This window comes from Tyto alba, unplaced genomic scaffold, assembly GCF_018691265.1.
Source record: "Tyto alba isolate M040663 unplaced genomic scaffold, T.alba_DEE_v4.0 Super-Scaffold_16, whole genome shotgun sequence".
NCBI classification, from domain to species: Eukaryota; Metazoa; Chordata; class Aves; order Strigiformes; family Tytonidae; genus Tyto; species Tyto alba.
This window is the reverse complement of record NW_024881278.1, coordinates 258,584-282,237: the sequence shown is the minus strand read 5'-3', so window position 1 is coordinate 282,237 and position 23,654 is coordinate 258,584. Positions and strand designations below refer to the sequence as shown.

Here is a 23,654-nt window from a genome sequence, read left to right as displayed (position 1 = left end):
CAGTACGGATCTCACGAGCAATCTTATCCCCAAAATTTACAGTGTGCCAAGGATAAAACATGAGCACTTTCCTCTTTGCAATCTTTTCAGCTAATATCACATCCATCATGAGAGTCACTGTCACAGAAATGTTGTGAACAGGCAGTTGTCAACATGTCCAAAGGTTTATTCTTAATGGAATGAAAGCAGAGTCCCAAATGGAAATCCTGCCTGACTGAATGGGATATCAAATGAGGTCCTCTGTGAGTTGGGGGTAGAGAAAAACACTCAGTATCAGTTACAGATATTGCTCCCAAATGAGTAACAACTGTATCATGGGGAGACCTTCATAATTATACTCAAATAATCTGATTGCATATTTTTAGTTTTGTTTTTACACACTAAACATTTCACCTTGGAGTTTAGAATGATTTAAAGATGTAGTACAGCACTCCTCAAAGAGGTGGCGAATTCACATCTTGGTCTCCACCTTACCCACACAACTCTGCAGACTACCTATGCTGTAACAGACAGCATGCCCATAAAAGCAGTATAGGCCAGATGAAGAGCTTTCTTTACAGTGGACAGTAGACTTGCCTTCCAAGACCACTGATAGGCAGAAAAGCTCTCTAGCCCCCAAATAAAAAACCCACCAAAACCCCCCAACACAAACACCGCCACCACTCCCAACAACCACCAAAACTTCAAACAAACTGGGGAGCAGGACTGAAGCTCAAGATCATCACCAGTGTTCTTTGTACCATGTTATGTTGCTTCTCTCAATTTTTGATGGATGCATTCAGGTGATTGACACAAGTATAGGAGTGGTCAATCTCCAAGTTTGGATTAAGATCACCAGCTAACTCTGTGTGCAGGCAGGTATTGGAGCAAGTTCAACTATGTATAAAAGAAGCATGTATACTTCTTATTTCCTTCAGTTTATTGTAGGAAAAACCACAATGCCAACAACTGCTTTGCCTGTGGCAGGATTCTTCACCTGAAATACTGACTTTGCTCAAGATGCACTAGATAATTCATTATCGCCTGCTTTATTCACAGAGGTGGGTTCTACATCTGCTTGTTGCAAAATAAAATGTTTTCCCAAGCATTACTGTCAATTTCTTTTTGGAGGTGGATTAAATGCCACAATGGAAAATTATCTGGAAACATGATTAAGGGAGAAATGAGAAGAGACATCTGTCTAGCCAATGAAAATGATCCAGCACCACAGGTAATGGTATTTGAATCTCACTGGAGAGCTCAAGGCCATGTGATGAACGATGACGGAGAAGTATCATTATTTCTAGCACAGAAGCCCATGAATGCAGCAGGAAACCCTCAGCAACATAAGCTAAACAACAGAAGAATTAACAACTGAAAAAATGCATATCAAAAGACATGCAAGCAGCTTGCCTGTCCTCTAACTCCTTCACAAACGATGAAAATATGCATTTTTTTCTGATCACTGTTGTGAGGCTGTTTTCTCTTAATTTTTTCCCCACACAAAGCATAGCCTTTTCCCCTGATATGACACTCCATTATGGGATAACTAATAAGTAATACATAGACAACAGTAGAACCTTCATAATGATAAGTCAGAAGGGGCATAAAAGAGCGAACACTATTTTGAAAGCTACAAGTAACTGTCAAAAAAATGTGTACTGAAATGACTCCATACAGAAAGAGAAGAAAGATTCTCCATCTGAGTGGCCCGAATTCTTACTGAAAGATACACTGGTCACACGGGGGAATGGCACATCAGGGTTACAGTACAGTTTCCAGGAAAGCAGGGAAGACTTGCAGGGCGAGCTACTCTGATCTGAGTAGCTCACTTGCAGGAAGCACACTGAAAACAGCTACCTTTCTTCTTATGACCACTCATGAAAGCTTCAGTTTTCTGTTTTTTACAGAAATATTGCTTTAATGGGCTTCAGAGCTCTCTATCATCACTGAACGGAGAACTAAAGGATGCCCGATCCTTAGAGCTTATGGTGAGAAGATCCAAGTTCCTCAGTGCTGTTTCCATCAGGAATCAGATACCTTTCTCTTAACACTGACATAAAAGTCAACCACATTAAAGGTTTTGTGTGCTTAACTTCCCTAAATATTTTTAGCAAAAAAAAAAATTACTAATTTACACTATTTTACTAGTTTTTACTGTAGTATTTTACACTATTTCCAATTGCTTTTAAAAGTACAGACTATTCAATCCTTATGCCTTCATCTCCTTCCCTCCCATTTAGGAAAAATGTAAACATTGCACTCTACAATAATAAAAAAAAAAAAAAAAAAAAAAAAAGACGTATTTCACTTTGGTTTCTTTCCACATTGATTTATTTCAACTTCTAAGGAAGACAGACTTGGTACATGTCAACTTGCCTTTGCTGTTCCAGAAATTAAAAGCTCATTAAACTTGTAAAATCTGAAAATTAGTATCTTCAAGTAGTTGCTTCTTTCAAGCTTATTTTCCTTTGAAGGCATTTTTAGACTAGTTTATCCATAAAAAAAGTAAAATATATGTATGCAATTAATGAATCAATGGCTTCTGTGTTGAAAGGAGTAATTTATTTTTTTCTTCCCCCCATGAAAACCAGATTGTCAGAGAACTGTAAACATTTGGAAAGTCTTCACTATCATACAGTTAAGTACAAAGACAGGTATCGGTAACAGAGTATATGTTCTCTCTTATTTATGAAACACTTTAGTCCTGTGCTGTTTATCATCTTACATAAGCATGCTATTCTTTCCTAGCTGTTAAAGCAGAAAATCAAAAACTTTGCCTTTGACAGAACTCTAAGTGAAATCAAGTTTCACAGTATTCCAAGACAGAAAATATCTGCAAGAAACACAGACCAAACCATTTGACAAAAACAACTACAGGATCATTCTCCTCACAAGAAAGTAAGTTGGGAACAAAAGAACACGTTCTACAGAAGCATGAAATTATTTTTATGAATGCTTTCTTTGCAAAGTAATGGAAACATAATTCCACAAAGAAACAGAAAGCAGGATGCATAACAGAACTCAGGTCTGGAGAAGTAGTCCACATTTACTGTTGTAAAATTACTGAAGGACAACAATAAACAAAATTTTAAAGTGTTTACATCTCTTTCTCTTTGAGATTCTCTCCCCCAAATATAATGAATTTTGGTAAAGTGCCTGGACATGCGACAGAGCAGCACAACCAAAAGTAAAAGTAACTCAAGACTATTTCCAGATCACAAAACATTCTGTGGCTCAATAAATCATAATAATTTAGTTTTGTCAGCAAACTAAAACCGAATCTGATTCTGTGATTAAAATATATTCCTACCTCAGGATCATCATCATCAAAATCATGGTAAGTGGAATGATCAGGATTATTCATTTTATCCAGAAGTTCAATAGCAAGACTTCGATTTAATGGCTGGGTAACAAAAGGATGCTGAAAGATAAGGAAAAACACAGATTAAAATTCCAACCAGTTATATTAAGCATATTTTAGTTTTACAACTTTAAAAAAAATCCCATATATAAATTTATACCTGTAGTAACTTTTCAGCTGTAGGTCTTTTTTTAGGATTTTTTGTAAGTGCCATTTTCACAAAATGATGGAAACTATTGGACCTGTAAAATAAAGTGGTAGACATCAGAATCAATTGCACAGGGAAATACATGATCAATATCTACTGAAACAGAAAAGTACTTACCATTTGATTTTGTCCTTTAATTTAGGAGGCTGGAAGTTGCTTTTAGTCATTAGAAAAAGTGCTCTGTAAAAAAAACCAGCATTTCTGTGGTTTACACTGCAATTCATATACAAGAAGAATTACTAAATACGTTATTTAGTTGTCAGAAAGAAGTCCATCAGTTTAAGAGATGTTACCAGGACAACATTACACATTTATGCACCAAAAAGAGTAGTTACAATTTCTGTCATGTACATTCAGAATACTTACAACCCAATATCCTTGCAGTACCCCCAAACACCACAAGCACACATAGCCACTACTCCAAATGGATTATTTAGGAAGATGTATTTGCACACCAAGCTTTAACCCCTTACTAACCTCATTGGATGTAGGTCAAACATCGGAGGTTGAAGTTCAGCAAGCTCTATAGCAGTTATTCCAACTGCCCACAGATCACAGAGTTGGTTATAGCCACCTTTTCTTTCTACTGCAGCAACCTCTGGTGCCATCCTAAAGGGTAAAAAGACATTTTGAGATAAACGTCTCACCACAAATCAAATAATTTTCTGTAGGCAGCAGTTTACAACTGTTTTCCCTAAAGCTCTCAATCTATAAGCTCACATTATACACATGTGGAATGTGTGTGTGTGTAAAAAGTTACATAATATATTCATAAAGTTTTCCTCAATCTTCTAGTAACTAATAGGCCGTCTCCAAAACAGCTATTAAGCAGTAAGTGGATGATACCAATCCATCTCAGACTTTTTCGTAGGCCCACAATGAACTACCACTCAACCAAAGAGCCTAAGGCATAATTATTCAACTACAGTAAAACCCAAATAATATCCAGATTCACACATTGCCCCAGAAAGTGATCAAGTGACTCTGTTACTTTTTTTTTTTTGGTTAGAATTCTTCTTTTCAAAACATCAGTGTTCTTGTATCCTGAAAGCATGAGACCTGAAGACTCACTGTCACCTCTGCACAGAGCACTTCTGACATGACAGTAAGGCAGGCTTTACGAAGAAGACCTCTTTTAAATTAACAAAGTTGTTTCACATCCTCAGGTGGCAAAAATTAACAAACATAACTGATACATAAATAGGAATTCACTAGGCATTGTTACATGTTTTGAATGGGCAAAGTGAATTATGGCCAAAGTGAATGAATATTATTTGATTGTACTACATAGTCATACGAAATGGCAAACATTAATACTTTTTAGCTTTGAACTTTATTAGTCCAGATCACCTGAAAAGTAGCGGTGGAACGTGAGATTTAACTCAATATAGGTAAGAGAGATGAATGTCACTCAATGAGTGCTCCAGTAAAGCAGCAGGCAGCATCTCAAATGATGCATTATTTAAACACAGACATCCATATCTGTAGATCTGAAAACATGATCAGGTTTGGTGGTACAACTTCAAATTTGCAAAGTTAAACAATATTTACATAAATTTCTTCAAGAGTTCACAAAAAATGCCAATCACCCTAAATTAAAAAGGAAGGAGTTACCAACGTAGAGGGGGAACATGGGTTAACTTCAGAAAGACATGGAGGAGGAACACAAATGTAAACAGGCGGGTTACTAGAACTAAAAGACACCGCACAGCAATTTTACCCCTCTTTTCTCTCCCATTTGAGCACCATAGCCTTCCCAGCCCAGACACCTCTAACGACCACTAAAACCTTCACATTGTTTCCAACTAAATTCTCTTCTCCACGATCTTAACAATTTTGCTTCCTTGCTTTTCCTCTCAAAATCTTTGAGAAGCTTTGCAATGAAAAATGGATGCTTTTCATCAGCACTTAACCTATATAATGCTTTCAAAGTTTTTGAGGTTATGACACATCATTTGAGAAGCCTAGAACAATTTGGAAGTTACACAGTGATCCAGGCCAGGATTGGGCACCCAGTCATCTTACAAAAGAGAGTCACAAACAAAAATCATGACTGATGGGTGTTTGAGTTATTCTGAGAGGGAAGTGAATCCACGCCTTGGGTGACTTACACTGCAGAAGAATGATAAAAATGCTGTGTTTGATGATTTCAAGACTGAATACTTGAATGTAGGAGTTTTTTCATTATATACATTTTTATCTTGTACCTACTGTGCTGTCAGACAACAGGATTTTTAATATCTTTCTGGGAAACATATGACAAGAGAGCTATTTTACAGTGAAGAATGTGTGTCATTTAATTCAAGGCAAAAAGGGAACAACCGCTTCAAGTACAAAAAGGAGAAAATACAATGCTGAACTTTAGAAAACAGCCTGTCAATTTTTCAGAGCATTAGATCATTTTCTCTGATACTCAGCTAACTCAGGATTTAGCATAAGTAATACAAGATATGATCACCAGGAAGTCTGATACAGCCTTTACTGATTACCCAGAAAATGACATAGCATGTTTTTATCACAATGTTTCAACAGTATTATATGTTACTATTATATTAACAGACAAGTAAAACACAGTTACCAATATGGCGTGCCAATGAATGATTTCCTTTTGGCAATTGTAGCTGTTATCTGTGCAGATACTCCAAAATCAGCTATTAAAAAAAGCCAAAACAAAACGACAGTTAATAACTGATGTAGTTAATTCTTAATGAACACAAGCTTAGTTTTCCCAATGTAAGAGTTTCTTAAATATACTGAAAATATTTAACAAAAAGTAAATAACAAAAGCAAATAATGGAAACTTGGTATATCTCAGACACCATCTGTCAGCTCCTCCCAGTCACCTGCCAAATATGCAGGCTGCACAGAAACATGCCCTTCATCAACAGAAGAACAGGCTAGCACAGGAGTCCTAACAGTTACATACAGTGTTTTAATATGATAAAATACATAATTTAGTATTATCCATGAGATTCTTTCAGATAACCTTTCAAGGTACATCTCACACTTAAGCATTCTGGATGGTACATTTTATTAAAAATTTATGAAAACCTGTGATTCGATTTTTACCTCCCCCTTACAACACGAGAAAGTCCTTTACCTGAGTGTTCCAAAACTACTCCAGTTACTCCTCAGACACTAATGGGATGGTGCAATTAGATATTACCAGCAAGAGAAAAAGAATTCTGATATTCACTAATTCCTTACAGGAACCATTACATAATTAAACAAAATACAGAAGACTGCTTCTTAGAGCACAAAAAAAAAAAAATAAATCTGTTAATAACACTAAATTGTATTAACTCACCTAATTTTACATGTCCATTATCCGTTAAAAGAATGTTTGCTCCCTTAAAGAAAAGTAAGTAGATTTGAATTAAAACATGCAGATTCCTCCAATGCCATATTAAAAAAAAAAAAAAAAAAAAAAAAAAGTGAGATCTTATGGTGAACTAGCAGCCAAAGAAAAAACAAGGATTGCATGTTCAAGAAATCTGCAGCCTTACCAAGGAAATGTTTGGTAAATTAGCAGGTTGCCATTCTACTATATAAAGAAACTTGGATATAGAAGGTTTTGCATTAATTTTTAGTTTAGTACTCTTTAGCCTGTGGTACTACAGAGTCTTCATTGTACACAAAACTGCTCTCAAAAAGCAGAATATGTTGATTTGCCTATGCTGATGAATTCTTACTTTTTTCTACTTACAATGACTGAAAGGAAATAGAAATTCTAAAGGTCAAAGAGGAAGTAATTTGATTTTATTTTCATATGTAGCAGCTGGTTTTGTCTTGTTTGAGAGCCAGGATAATTATAGCCTTAAGGACCTGCCTTGATTTTTCAAGTGTTTAGCAAAACTATTTCCGTCCTTATGCAACAGAGATTCTGTTACTGCTAGATTTGAAGAGTTCACTGTTGTGTGGCTATATGTACCACTCACTTCAGTTCAATAAACAAAACTAACCTGAAATGGTAGTTATTACCACAAAATTACAACATAAAAGGACTGAGAACAAACCTGATATGAAGGCTGAAACCAGGTACAGGTTGAGTTGAGCAAAGGCTGCAGCTGGTTAAACAGCTGCAGATGTCAGCACTGCCCATAAGCTAGATGGAAAGGCAGCACAGGTGGGCCTTCAAAAACTTGTTTTTACAGATTATGGCTTTTCACAGAGAAGGAAAAAAGTCAGCCCTGCAGTAAAATGCAGCTTACTTTGGCAAATGTCACGCAAGTATAGTTAATGAGCCTTATAAATGAAGCTTGGTAAATAGTGTGACAGTCCAGGTAACATGCTTTTGACCTCGTTTATCTTTCAAAACTAACAGGACAGATACTTTAAATACATTACTTAGTTACTGAGGGAGACAAACATAATTCAAGTCAGGAGATGGGATTTTTCCATGCTCATGAGAACAGCTTTAAAAAACCAAAATTCTCACAGTAAGCATTTTTTATCAGCACAGTTCTGTTTAGAAACAGGTATTTATGCACCGCATGCTTACAGAATGCAAAATCATGCTTGTAAAGTAAAATGAGAAATTTTTAATTTTTGTGTCCAAAGTAATCTTTCATTAAGATATTCTCATGATTGCTCAAAGCCTAAATATTCTTTTGCAGTCAGTGAGAACAAGTTGGAATTAGGCTACATTAAGGCATCTACAGTTGAAGCTACTATGTATACTGCATTCCTAGTCTGAAAAAAACCAAACCAACCAGCCAACACCAACCCCCCACACAACAATGTCAGATTTCCGGGAGGGAGACTGCCAGAGTTAAGCTGCAGTCTGAGCAAGGAAGAGTTTGGAAAGGCAAAGAGTGGGTAGTAAAACTCCAGGGCCAAAAAGTCAACAGGAAGCACCAGAAGGAAACTATAACATAGTGTCAGAATCTGAACAAGCTGCCTTTGATACAGCTTTGTTGAGATGAAGGTTAAAGTAAATCAGTGTTAAGAGCCTGATTTGTGGTACCCGCTCTAATTTTAGCATGTGAGGGAGGGGACAGAAGTAGTCTCCAAGAACCACACAGAATAGCAGCCACTGCCCTGCAATCTGCTCACCAAGAAAAGCAGCAAGAACCCAAAGCAACAGCTCCACTCCCTAGCTGGTTCAAAGAGAAGTGTACCTTGAGCTTCTTGGAAAGGTGTGGGAAAGACCAAACCTCTCCTTTTGCACAGAGCACACCCTTACAGCCACATGTTGCTCTGGACACTAGCTGATGCCTATATTTTACAGCACTGGTCTAAATAACCAGGGTGCTTGGCTCCAATTAAAAGAACAAACTATTTCAATGCATGCATTTTTAAAAAGAGGGTTTTTTTTCTTCCCTTGGGCAGAAATTTTTATTTTATTGCAATAGATAAAAATCCCCTACATATTTAAAAATATCCCCAAAATTGATACATAATAGTAAAGACCCATCAGAGGTGATGTAGCCCTTTAAAACTACCAAAATTCCCTTCGGTTTTTGCTTACCTTTATATCTCTGTGCATTTTGCCTTTACTGTGAAGATAATACAGACCCTGCATAAAATATTTAGATAATAATTTAGTCCAATATTTTTTATCTTGTACACATTTCTTACTTAATTACTAGGCATATTTAGGATCCAATTCAGTCATCTAAATGACTCTCTGACTGAAGAACATTCTTGTATTTCAGTGTAACTGAACTGCATTTGCAAATTCAATATATGTAGCAGCGTAATATCTAAAACACGGGATAGAAGGAAATGACAGTCACCACATCTATTGTAAGAAAAGCATTCCCTGACCAAGTCTTCCTCTGTACATGGTGACTGTCACCTTTTCAGACCAAGTTAATTACTTTAAAACTGCCTAAAAGTCTTACATTCAGCAGTCAGATCACTGGATACAAAATGCAGTTATCTACTATATCACTACACACTTCAATTAAGTCTAGAAGCATGCTAGCAGGCAGCACTTCCGATCTAACACACGAGTTCTACTCTAATTCATGGATTTTTGTAGATTTCTGGGTCTCAATGACAGTGTCAAAGCATTTTAGGACTCAACATGAGCTAGAAACTTCAAGTTTAAATTCTGGAAGAATTCTATGAAACTGAATCTCTGAATGACAAATCACAGAGCATGTCACTTTTCAAATTCCAGGTTTATCTCTAGAATTCTCTTCCACAAATAAAATGATATATAAACACCTTCCTTGCTCTGCAGTCATGAACCTCCATAAAGACTACATTTTCATGTGAGATACCCATGTCAAGACAGATTTTTTTTTTTTTTTTTTTTTTGCCAGCTCACACAAGACAGAGTCATTTGCAAAAATAAATTAGGATTGTTTTCAATTATCACCGTTTTCATGAATGGTCCTAAATACACCAACAAGAAAAATGAGGAAACAATTACTTACATGACTTGGTACTTGAGATTTTCAAGTTAACAACAATGTACAGATAGAGAACAGTACCACTGAAGATACAGTTTTGGGGTATTTTTTTTGTCAGTTCATGAAAACCTGAATGCAATACAGCTGAAGTGCTAATCAGTTATGAAATTCAACTCCTTAAATAAACTAAAAAAGAAAAAGAAAAAACACTCAGATATATTAACCTGTTCCTCTGGGGGAAATGATTAACAATACCCAGTTGGTCCAATGGGTTTTCAGAGTCCTCTCTGCAGGCAGGCACGCAGACGCAAAAATCTGATTCAGTTTGGTTTTGGTACAGAACACCTACCTGACCCTGACCATTGCAACAATTGGCATTAGCTAGAAGAGTCCCATGTACACTCCTTTCATTTAAATGTTTGGATGCTACTGACACAGAAAGCTCAACAAATCACTCATTTTTACCAATGCCCTGGAATAATTTGAGGTTACCATTTTCAAAACTGAATGTCTGGAGGCAGGTACTTTAAAGGCCATATTTAAAAGGACCTCTATTTTCAGAATCAGTGTCACTGATTCCAACCAGAACTGACAGCAACTGTTTTTTGAAAACAGACCATCTAGTGGGTTTCTAAATATGGAGACTGAACACTAACTTTAGGCATTAAAGTGAAACTCCGGATTCATGGAAACTGATGGCAAAATTAACATTGGACAAATTACTTTTATGGATGGCCTATATTTTCAGACTTTTTATTAGGAAAAGTGACTGCTGCATTACAAGTTACAACAAGAAACTATATACATTATATTTGGTCAGAGTTTTATAACCATGTATTTAGAGACATCTCTGAAATATACAAAAATGGGTCCAAGGATAACACTTAGAAAATACATCGAGTAGCAAATTTCCTTCTCACAAGCAATTTACACATATTAACAAAGAAATCTTCCCACACAATAAATAATGACTTCACAAATTCCATTCTAGACTACTGAAACACTCCTCCATACTCTGAGATTATTAATTTGATGGATGGACTAATCTGTGAATAAGGTATTGGCTGGATGGTTGGATCCAGAGAGGACTGGTCAATGGCTCAATGTCAGGATGTACTGTTTAATATCTTCATCAATGACATAGACAGTGAGATCAAGTCAACCCTCAAAAAATTTGCACATTACACCAAGGTAAGTGGTGTGGTTGATAGGCCTGAGGGACAGGATGCCATTCAGAGGGACCTAGACAAGCTCAATAAGTGGGCCCACGTGAACCTCATGCGGTTAAAAAAGGCCAAGTGCACCTGGGTTGGGGTATACCCCAATACAGACTGGGGTATGAAGGGACTGAGAACAGCCCTGTGGAGAGTGCCTTGGGGATATTGATGGATGAAAAGCTGGACAGGAGTCGGCAATGTGTGCTCACAGCCCAGAAAACCAACCATACCCTGGGCCGCACCACGAGAAGCATGACCAGTAAGTCAAGGGGAATAGTTCTGCCCCTCCACTCTGCTCTGGTGAGCCACCACCTGGAATAATCCATGCAGCTCTGGGGTCCTCAGCACAGAAAAGACATGGACTGTTTGAGTTGGTCCAGAGGAAGGCCACAAAAATGTTCAGAAGGATGGAACACTTCTCATGAACAAAGGCTGAAAGAATTGGGGTTGTTTAGTCTGGAGAAGTGAAGGCCTCAGGGAGACCTTACTGCAGCCTTTCAATACTTAAAGGGGGCTTATAAAAAGATGGGGACAAACTTTTTAGTAGGGCCTGTTGTGATAAGACAAAGGGTAATGGTTTTAGAGTAAGAAGAGGGTAGATTTAGGCTAGTTAAGGAAGAAATTCTTTACAGTGAGGGTGGTGAAACACTGGCACAGGTTGCCCAGAGAGGTGGTGGATGCCCCCTCCCTGGAAACATTCAAGTCCAGTTGGATGGGGGGCTCTGAGCAACCTGATCTAGTTGCAGATGTCCCTGCTTATTGCAGGGGGACGGGTGGGGTGGGTGGGTGGGTGTTGGACTAGATGACCTCTAAAAGGTCCCTTCCAACCCAAAACACTCTGTGATTCTATAAGAACAAGAGGGTTTAAAAGTTCAAAACCCAAAACACTCCCAGATGTCACATAAAACTTCACTGTAAGGAAAAAAAGAGCCATGTCCTGTAAGTCAGATGTCTCTGGCATAGCACAGAGAGATGGTAAGTGTCATACAAGGGAGCTGGCTCAGGGACTGAGCTATCTTGAGTGTTTGAGAGAGGCAGCAGCTCTCAACAGATCTGCATTCACTAGAAGCCAAGAACTGCTCTCTTACATGAAAGCAAGACATCTACTAAAAAGCAGTTCCTGATTAAGTTTTCCTGGTGAACTGAACCTATAATTTAGGAACAGAAAATGAAAGCTAGCATTCCCATGAGGAGAGGCTGGTGACCTTAACTTGAACATCTCAAGTACACAGGCAATTTTTTTTCTTATTGGCACAGATCAACTGGTGGATAAGCAAAACTGAGTCTTTACGTTTTCCTTCAAACACGTAATAACTAATTTGTACCACAGATATGGCTTAATAGATATGCTGCTTCCCCTCCCCCCATTTTTTTTAAATAAATTAAAATTAACAGCAGAAAGATGACAGTTTTCTGCAAATAATTCAGGATAGTTTGAGGTTATGCAATTATATAAATGAGTTCTAGGCTATAACACAGGACCTCCTCAAAAGTTTGAGAAACATGCTAAGCCATCCAAACACTGTACTTCCACAGCACCACATATATTTATAGCTTTTATTTTTAGCTTTTAATACTTTTACATTAAAAGTCAACCACAAGAACCTGAGAGCACGCTACCTGTAGTGTTTCTCTGCTAACATAGGCAATCTGCTGTTCTGAAAGTGGTCCAGTCACTGAAATGGAAAGGAAAAAATAATAATTCTCAAAATCAGGGAAGATACTGCCCACTCCATACCCATACCTTGATTGCTTTCATTCACACTGATAAGATCTTACACTAGAAGCCTCAAAGTAAACATGCTTAGACTTTTCCCCAGACTGAACAGCCCAAAGACGACCAAACACTTTTTAAACTCAAAAATGTCTAGTCTCATTGGAACGGAAACTACTAGCTCCCTTTATATACAAATCTCAAAGTAATAAAGAGGAAAAAGAAACAGAAGTAGTGATTTAAGCAAAACTCTTTCCCCTGCACAGACCCATTATGTCCTTTATGCAGTGCTGGACTTTCAAGTCAGTGACTCAGAGCTGCAGCAAACTCTGCTCAGTCCCCCTTTGAGCCCTAGGAATTTCCTTCTACCTTTTGTGACCTGCTCTCTCCTTCCGTCCTTCCTGCTGCTGTGCAACCTGCTCTCTCTTCCATGCAGCCATGAGATCTACTCTCTGCAGCTTTTCGACCCTTTTCTGCATGAGCTACCAGCACTGCTGCCTCTGGGCCTGCCAAACAATGCACCTTCTCAAACTTTCCCTCTGAGCATGCTCAGCAGCTTACCAAGGGAAGGAGGAGTCTTCCTCTCCCTCCAGGGTCCCACTTCACTCAAGTCTCTTAAAGGAAAACAATTAAGTTCTGAACAAATAGGTAAACCAAACATTGAACAGCAAGCAAGGAACGGCCTGTGACCTGTCCCCAGTCACTGGACTTTGACCCTGAAATTAAAGGGTTTTAAGACCAGGAAATGCAGTCCGCACTGCAAGCTTCTGAGGTTTTGCAGAGAAAACAAATAGAAAATCTGGACGGGGTTTCTCTAAGGAAACTGAAGGAGGAAGGAGTTAAAAATGAAACAAAATTTAAGGACCCAACTGCTTAGCATCTACAAACCACACAACCATAATATAAATTAGCACCATGCAATATATATATATCTTCAAAGCAGGTCTAGATCCATCTTTCCCTTTTCTGAAGGAAAAGGTCCAAACCCACATACAACTAAATATATTAGCACCCAGAGTACATATTTCTAGGTATGTATGTTTATTATGAGAAATGTTATTCCGATTAAATTAAATTATTTAAGATTAGAGGCCTATAGTTCAATTGGTATAAAACCCTTTGGAATGTGATTAAGATCAGAAAAGAACCTTCCAATCTAACTACTAGCGGAGAAGCCAAAAATCAGCTGCAATAGGAAACTGCTCCTGTGTAACATCTGCTCAGGCATTTAGGTGGCATGAGCTCATTTCCTACTCCACTGGTGTTCCACATAACAAAGCCTATTAGACACAAAGCTTTTATCAACACTACCAAAGATGTAAAGGTTCAATAAAGCCATGCTCAAATGACTATGCCTTGAGCATGGTGTGAACCTGTGAGTTGGTGCTTTGTTTTAATTGCACTCAATTTAAATGTAAGAAGGTATACAAGCTGTTTATGCACAAGAGAAGGATGTGAAGATCCTGACATGTAAAATCTTCATAATTCAGAATATGGATGGATTTCCTATCTGTAAAATATCACCCGAGAACCACAGAGCCATTACTCATGGCATACTCCTTTCCTAAGCAAGTCTTAATTCTGGGGCAATAAAATACCTCAGAACTGATTTTGTCTCTTGAAAACTAGCTATCAATTGAATAATCCTCTCTTTATGCAATAGATTCACACCCCTTGTTTCTTTGACCACTCATTGCACCTAAGCCTAAAGTAAATATACCTTTGCTTCTCACATCATGCATCCAGCATAAAAAAAGGTAAGATCCCCATGACACGACTGCTATACAAACATACAAAAGATCACTGTTGACAAAGGACCAGAGAATCCATGCTTATCAATCCATTTATCTAGGTATCTGTAGGCAGTGGTATAGATTATACTAAAAAAAAAAAAAAAAAAAACCAAAACACCACAAACCCACAGAAACAAAATGGCTATGAAGTAAAACAGCACATCAGGAGATACTTTTTTTATTTTTACAATAAAATACCATGCACTTTTAAAGCCTTAGAAAAGTAGTAATGGGTAATATAAGCTACTGAAGGAAGGAAATAACTTCTGCTGTTCAAAGAAAACCCACCATAGCCAATTTTGTTTTAAAAAACCCAAACCCAACCAGTTATGTAAATACAAAGCTAAAACAGACCTTCAATGGATTATTATGGATACTAAATTTAAGATTTCTCCTCCCTGATTCCAAAACACTGTAATCATCTCCATTTTTTAAAATAAGCTTTACTTAGATTTTAAGAAATTACAGTCTTGACATACCATGATAAATATCCTGTAGAGAGCCACCTCCACAAAACTCCATGCAAATCCATAGTTTGTCTCGTCTAGAAAGTGAACAAAAACATTCATTAGCTGTTACATTTCAAAACAGCACCTATAAAAGATAAGTCAAAGGACTCCAACATTATAAACCACAACATAACAAGCTCTGTATTATGAAAAGTTAAATAATGAATGATTTAATCTTTCTGTGATAGTTCATTGTAAAAATAATAACTAATAAAATACCCCAAATATTCCAGGGTTTATTTGAGTAATAGAAACAGTATTAATGAAACATGCACACTGATTTTTGTTCAAGATCTACTATGAAAATGAAATCTATTTTTACTGAGAGTACTGAGAAAACAGATGTGGGTTCTTATTTCTTCCTCATTTTCACTTCTCCACTTTTTTCAGAGCAGAGGAATTAACATACACACAAAAAAAAAACCAAACAAAACCAACAACCAAATCAAACAACAAACCAACCCAAAACAAAGAACCATAGGGATATCTCTCAGCTCAATTTCTTCCACACCAAATGGAATGAAACTCTAGTGCTTGTCAGAGCTAGGCAGAGCAGAGCCCATGCTGTGAGTAAGTGCCTTCTCATATGAAGTCTTTTCCCTCAAAAATACCTATGGATATTTTTGGTGGCAGGGGTCAGAGTGAAGATCTTTAGATTCCTCTTACTAAGGGAATCAATTCAGTGTGATTCACTATACCTCCATAAAAGGTACTTTCCAAGAATAGACAACAGACTGAAGGATTCAAAGGTATCTTCTATTATGGACACTAAAGTCTATTTTCACTTAGTAATTTTCACTGGTAAGACAGATGTACCACATGTGGCTGCAGAAAGGCATTCTGGAGAGCAGAAAATCTGGGACTTGCCCAGTCATTCCTGGCCATCAAAACACATAGGAAAGCAAAATCACAGATGACCACTTTAGGGCAAACTGGGACACTGACAAACAAAGGAATTAGAGGATTGTTCTGCAGCTTGCCCTTAATCTGTGGTCTTTGGTTTCTTTCACTCATAAGGCTCTGTTCGAATAGCTGAGACACTCCAGTGGGCAATGCCAACATTGCTGGAAGTGTTTTGCAAGGCAATAGTGTAAGTGCTGAGCTTATCCCGAGTTGCAACTTGCAAGTATTTCTCACCAGCAGGTAAGGGCTAGAATAGCTGCTGTGCCAATAAATAACTGTCTTTTTCAGATGTCCTCCCCTTTTATGTCCACAGTCCACTTAACCCTCAAAGTTACACCCTGGCTGCTTCCTCTAGTTGTGGGAAAGCTATTGTTCAGGCATTACAGAGCTTTTAGGTAATGGAAGTCCCTGGCTGTTAACATTTCCAGGGGTTAATTAAAACATTGCTTGAAATAATATGAAGGCTTTTCACTGAAATAACTGATCAAAGTCAGACACAGAAGCAGTGTGACTATCTGTGAAGAGAAAACAGAATTAGCAATGGCAGCAAGGCAGCAAGGGAGAAAGAAACACTGAGGAGACAAACATCTGGAAGCCCCTTGTTTATTCCCCACAATGATGCAGGACTCGGACAGCAACACTTTTGGGGGCACAGGCCTCATGAAAGGCATTCTTTCCCATATGGCTGCATCCTGTTTGATGCCAACAACAGCAGCGTGGAAGTGGGGAAAAGCCAGGTCAACCCTAGCAGCCCTGGGACAGCAGCAAAGCACTGGCAAAGTAAGAGGCATGAAGTAGGTAAGTGCTGAAAATTTACACCTTTGCTTACTGGGCAATAACTTCCCAGTGTGGAAAAGCCCTATAGAAAAAAACCACAGGAGGATCAGAAGAGGAAATTGCATTTCTAATTTGCTATCTAGCCTTTTATTACTGCGCCTAAGTGCTTTCAGACCGGCGAAAATCCACGTAATCAACAGTAACAGTGTACACGGTTGTCTGTGTCTGCAGAGCACGTGGCAAGAGCAGCAAACAAAACAGACACACAATCAACAGTATCATCTAGCATTTGCATCTTAACACCTAGGCTAACAGCAAGGCAGAAATTTGTCTGAAAAATCCATATGTAAACAGAAGAAAAGCATGAGGAACAGCATGCTGATAACTGCCAAGTACAGGATGATGGTATTTTTCTTACTGTTCTTAGCACTGAAAGATACTTGTAAAGCAAAAGGTCAGACAATCAGAGGCCTCAAACACCGCCATCCAAATGACCAGACAAAAGAGAATACAGGGGAGGAGACCAAGCAAGAGCACAAGACTGCCAAAATATAAACTACATTTGCCAAAATTTAATTCTGGGTCTATAAAGGTATATTTTGATACTCTGAACTAACAAAAAACTTTTTTGAAGAAAAAGCATTCCCAGCCTGAATACAGCATCATGAGAAGAGATACCACTTCAATCTAAAAATTTTAAAGAAAGATGAACGCAACGGTAATCTGCTCACAGTCTGTTTTCACATGAAATCTTAAGTCACCAGAAACAGCTTTATATTAGTTATACTAAGCAATCTCTTCCCACTATGACTAGTTAAAAGAAGCAGCTGGTAATGATATAGTAGTATACTTCACACTCGCAGGTGGCTATAGACCAATAATTTAGTATATATCAAATTCGCTCATAGCCATAGTTATAGCACATATGGGGACAATGACAAAGCTTTAAAGATTGGTTGAGTGAGACTGGGAACTCATGGCTAAGATGACCCTGATTAGCGATAAAGAATTCAGGAAGAATAGACTTTGATCTCCAAATTCTGGAAAATGGGTAAATCACTGGATCATAACGAGACTAACAGGGATTGATTGTGTTAAGGGCAAATTATTTGACAATCTGACAAAGTGACTAATCAATTAATTAACTTGGCAGTGTAACTAACTTTTAAAGTGTCCTGAAAGTGAACTGCCTTCATTATAATACTAAAAAACACACCCACAGGTCAAAAAGACCTCTGCCCAGGTTAAGACCCTTCCCCTGAACATGCGTAGTGATAGTTAATCACTAACCAAACAGCATCTTAAAGGCATATTTGGAAAAGTACTAACCTCTAATTTTTGTGTACAGAAGAAGCACCAAAACCTGCTGGTGATGTGCTTGATTTGTGGAAAAGTCCACGGAGCACACGGGCCTGAATAAATACAGTATCTCTCCTAAGCATGTTAAGAATGGTTTATTGCACACCAGGCACAAATTCATTTTTGGGGTAAGACAATTGGACACATCTGTCAGTGCTTCTACAATGCAAATAATCTCATCTCAAGAAACAAACACAAATGGAACTGTCAGATTCCGGTCAGAAGTTTGTATGTTAGAAAAACAGCTCAGGGTAACTTCAACAGCACTGCAGAGCCCCAGTCCTCCCCTCTGCCATTCCTCACTTTTCTTCTAAATTTGTCTTCTGAAAAGGTTTGTAACAATGACTTTCAGGTTTGTGGAGCACACCAGACTTAATGTCACACATCAAGAAATATGTCAACACAACTTCCTTCCCAGTACTGCAGACCTCATCACATGCATTGGAAGCCATCTAAACATACAAAAAGGTGATCTCTTCCCAAACAAAGTCAGGCTTTGAGGTTGGGAAGAAGATTAAGGAGGCATGACACTATGTGGTCCCAGTCATACAACTTTCAGAATACGCAAGATCCATTTAAGAAGCTTAGTCATCATAACATGGAGCTTCCAAATACTGCCTTTAGGAGTTCACAAGACCCCTTGCCAACTTTACTACCTGACAATCTGTAAACTGCAGTCAAATAGTCTAGTAACTCCACAAATGCTCAAAAAAAATTTAACATGACTTTGAGGTATCCAGCAGTATTAAGAACTGACTGTCCATGCACAAGAAGAAGCCTGCCTGTAGTACCCAGAGTAGAAGTAACTCACAATTTAGGTTAACTTTCAAATTAACCTTAAATATTCAAAGCTGAAGTGCAAACAACTCCTAGTTTGGAATACCAAGTCCCTACATGTACACATGTTCTATCTGTATGCACACCTGCACGAACTTGTGCACAATGCAGCTCACAGACCAGCTCAGTGTTAAAAAGGCATTCAGGCTGCCAAGACAAGCACCTTTCAAGGTATGGGATGTCAGAACAGCAAGGCTTGTTGATTTTATCTTTAGACGTTTGATACCTGCAAATAAGATTATTAGAAAATAGATATTTGTGGAATAGAATTATTAAGATCAATTGAAGATGTTTTAACCATTTAACAATTGTGCTGCAGGACAAATACTAATCTTTTGAGGAACAGCTGGAATAACTGTAGGATGAGGAACTCAACTCATAAATAATCTTACTGGAGATGGTTTGGCCTTGTAGTAGCAGGTGCAAAGAAACATAAAAAAGCTGCAAATTAGCAATAAAACCAGACCAGGCCAGCCTGGAAGGACAAGATATACGTGACCACAGGACTGAGTTTGCGCAGAAGTAAGGGTCAACTGGCAGACACAGTGAAGAAGACTACGAGCCTTCATCTGAAGACCCCCGACAACCACCTGAAGACTCCAATGGACATCCGCAAGAGACGTTAACATATGCTAAATGAGTTCCTGGAAAAGTTATGAATATGATAAAAATTCAATGAATATGTATGATTAAGGTAGTATAAATGCTTGTTGATTTCATTCTCACACACACACATTAGGAGGAGCTCTCCCCTGTGTGTCTGGCGCTGTAATAAAGAATGCCTGCTTTCTAGAACTCCAAAATTGAGTCTTAGAGAGTGAATTCATTACCAGTTTCTGGTAACACTCTGAACCCTTCCTGCATATGTATACATGATAATGCAAGCAGCACACAGTCACACACTCCCAGCCTTGCCCAGTGTAGCATGCAGAAGCTGTTCATCTAATGAGCTAATCAATAGCTTGCTTTTCTCTTCGTTCTCATACTTTCAGAGCATTGACACTTAATCATATTCTAAAAATACATTTGCTCTCAGAAACTTCCTTCATGCTCCACAGTAAACTATGTGAAGAACTAATATGACCAGCTTTTCCACTACAGACCTTTGAAACAACTATAAAGCAAACACAATTAAAAACCCAGATTCTAGGGACTTGAATCACATCTATCAGCATGCAATACTTTCATTCATCAGACAAAAGCTAACAACACTCATACTGAAAAGGATGCAATGAAGCCCCTCAGTGATAAAACATGGTTTCAGTAAGCACCTGGGGCTATTAAGAACACTGAATACAAGAGGCAGGGAGAAGAAACTCCTTAGGACAGCATTACTCAGCAGAACTTCTGCATGAGACCTCTTCTCCTCTAGCATTTATTATCAGAACCTTCTCTCTTCCCCAACACTGCCTCCAAGTACTGGCACAACCAACTTACCCAATTTCAGTTTGTTCCAACTATGCAGATGTTCAGCAGCAAGGTCACTAAGAGCACCACAATGTGCTCCACACTTGCCATTTCAACATGCTGTCCCAGTTCACCCCAGAACAATACAGGGAACATTCAACAAGCAAGCACACCTTAGCTTCTCTGTAGCACTGCAAACCTGCACCAAACCAGACAGTGCTGGCTTGAAAAGAAACAGTAACTGGTATTTCCTAAACTCTAGCTGATTGTTGAGGTTTGAGCCCAGAGGGCAACTGAGCACCATGCAGCTGCTCAATCCCGCCCCTTACCCTTCAGCACTGGCTTGGGAATCGAGGTAAGGGCAGGGAGTGATGACTCATTAGGGTCAGGGGCAACTCATCAGGGGAAGAAAAAGAACATCACTTTAATTTAAATACCACCACCACCACTTAACAGACACAGTAGGACAGTGAGAAGTATTACCACATCGTAAAAACAGCTCCCCCCACTCCTCCCCTCTTCCTGGGCTCAGTTTTGTTCCAGATCTCTCCATCTACTCCCTCCCAGCAGCGCAGGGGACAGGGAACAGGGGTTACAGTCAGCCCGCTGCTCCTTTTTCCTCAAGGTGAGGACTCCTCACATTCTCCCCTGCTCCAGCGTGGTTCCCCTCTCACAGGAGAGGGTCCTCCACCAGCTTTCTCTGCCCTGAGTCCTTGCCATGGGATGCAGCTGTTCCTACGCTGATCCGGCATGTGTTGCAGTCCTCCCAGTGCCAAACTACAACAGTGGAGGCTGCTGCTTCCCACAGTCCCAGCCTCCTGCAGGCACAGACACCCGCTCTATTGTGGGGTCCTCCACAGGATGCAGGTCAGCCTCTGCTACACCGTGGACCTCCACGGGTGGCAGAAGGGGTGGGCCCTGCTGTCTATCACAGGATACAGGGGGGGTGTGTGTATGGGGGGGGGGGTGTCTCTGCTCTGGTGCACCTCCCCCCTTTCCTTCCACTGGCCTCAGTGTTCACATAGGTGTCCTCCTCACAACTCCCCACTCCTCCTCCCAGGCTCCCCTTCTTAAATATGTTATTGCAGAGGTGCAGCCACCATCGTTAATTGGCTCGGCCCTGACCAGAGGTGGGTCTGACTTGGAGCTGGAGGAGCTTCAAGGGCCACTGCTGTAGCTCCCTCCCCTGCTACCAAAAACCCTGCCACAGAAACCCAGCACACTGATCTAGAACGAGAGTAAAAGAAACGCAGTATTTCAGAAGATAACTTGGTCAAATTTGAAAGGATTTTTACAAGGAAAAGATGAGCTCCATATACAAGAGCCAAATTCTGTCATATATTCCTGCTTCAAAGATGGTAATTTTTTGTTGAAAGGCTTTCATGTACCAAGACTTTTCATGTGAAAATACCACCTATATCTTCCCACCCCAATCCAAAAGCACTTGGCCTATACTGCTGAAAAGCCTTTCACTGCAGCACATAGCCATTATGGAACATTTCTGCTGAAACTGCTGAAGTCTAGTACACATAAGAGTAACTCAACTTGGCATCTTCCCATTACGAATAGGGTCTAGTAACCTTCACAACACACAGAGCTACCACGTCCCACCTATACTGTCCCCATGCAGACAGAAGATATGGGAATACCTGAAAGGAACAAGAAACCTCTGCCATAAAGAGCATCATGACTTCTCAGAGCCTTTTCAAAGCTTTTTATTACATGGCATGATATGCCTAAAATTATGACAACGTTAGGTTCACAAAATCCAGGTCAAGTCCTTAAATATCAAGCAATTGCTATATCTAGCAAAAAACATTTGTCAGGATGTATTAAAAAGAATTATAATAACAAACATTATTAGAAACTAGCCATCAATTTTCTCAATACTGAGACTTTGTTTGGAGTACGAGTTTACTGTACTTCTGACAAGTAACAATAATACCTTCCAAAAGGAATTACACAAAATGAGACAGAAAAATTCATATATACTACGTAAGTGTCCTAAACCTCTCTGCAGATCAAGAGAAAAAAAAATAAAGATAAAAGAGCTAAAATATCAATCACTTTTAGATTTCAAAACAAATCCGAAACACAAATCATCAGTGGGCTTTTTAAAGTGCACTGTTTACACTCTTAGGTACTTCAGTATGAAATTGTCCTTAAAACTTAACACAGCGCTACTACTCTTAAGCAAGGAAAAACACAACAATTTTCTTTCCTCCTTATTTCTCCATAATGTTTAATTTTGAATTCTCAGACAATTTTACATGCCAACACCAGTTAAGTCAGAACATTTCAGAGAACTCCATCTGTATTAGGCAATATTTACACTTCCCAAAGTTTTGCAAATTTAAGAGATTCTACTGAAACAGATTTAAAAGATACTATATACACACACTCTTTCTTCATGCTTGTGATACTTCTGCTCTATTTTCCATTTATGTATTAAATTCAAGGCTTTTAAATGACAACTCATTTCCAAGGAAACATGACTACATGGTAACCAAAAGATTTTGCTAAGAGAAACATTACTTATAGAGAGACACTGTAGTAAATGGAACAGTTTTTAAGGTAAACTAAAAAATAACATACAAGCAGATAATACTTATTTGGTAAATTATGTTTTGCCTAAGTCACCTTACAGACCTGTCCTTTACAAAGAGAAAGAGAGGCATTTTTAAGTGAGCAAAAGAAACAAACTGTACCTGAGATAGCTGCCAAAATAAGCAACAATGTTTGGATGTTTACAGTCTTTCATCATAATGATTTCCTGCTGCACAACAGCAAAATCTTCTCCTGAAAAGCAGAAGAATTAATATTTTCATTGGCCTGGTTCACACTCACATCTCAACTAGATTTGCAGTACGTTTATAAACATTTTGAGTAATTAATACTAATTATGTGCCAGTTTCACAGACATATAAAGCAGCTGTAAATCAGTATTTATTAGCAAGAGCTTAGCAATAAGTAACTATATTCTTATGAAGTTTCATTCCTGGCCAGATGGACCTCACATCTGCTATCTGATACCTCATGATACCGGCCATATCTCTTTCTAGTCTTTATTTTCCCCGAGACTCCACTGCATCCATCTGCATAAGCCCTGCCCAGGTTCTCAAAAACATGACAAAACTTTGCTACTTTTGGCCACATGTCCAACACTCACCCATTAGATAATCTTCCTGAGCAAAAACTATTCAACAGTATGCTGTTGATGCAACT

General features: G+C 38.6%; 1 protein-coding gene across 3 annotated transcripts in view; it reads right to left on the bottom strand.

Moving 5' to 3' along the window:
* MAP4K3 (mitogen-activated protein kinase kinase kinase kinase 3) overlaps positions 1-23,654 on the bottom strand; it is an 84,852-nt gene that overhangs the window by 49,122 nt on the left and 12,076 nt on the right. For all 3 annotated transcript variants that reach the window (XM_042789282.1, XM_042789281.1, XM_042789283.1), the window contains exons 3-12: positions 23,138-23,228; positions 15,117-15,181; positions 12,751-12,806; positions 9,022-9,069; positions 6,859-6,901; positions 6,130-6,202; positions 4,029-4,160; positions 3,669-3,731; positions 3,504-3,585; positions 3,293-3,403 (exon numbers count right to left, since the gene is read on the bottom strand). In XM_042789282.1, coding sequence (XP_042645216.1) covers positions 3,293-3,403; positions 3,504-3,585; positions 3,669-3,731; positions 4,029-4,160; positions 6,130-6,202; positions 6,859-6,901; positions 9,022-9,069; positions 12,751-12,806; positions 15,117-15,181; positions 23,138-23,228 — 764 coding nt within the window. The remainder of the gene's footprint in view (positions 1-3,292; positions 3,404-3,503; positions 3,586-3,668; positions 3,732-4,028; positions 4,161-6,129; positions 6,203-6,858; positions 6,902-9,021; positions 9,070-12,750; positions 12,807-15,116; positions 15,182-23,137; positions 23,229-23,654) is intronic.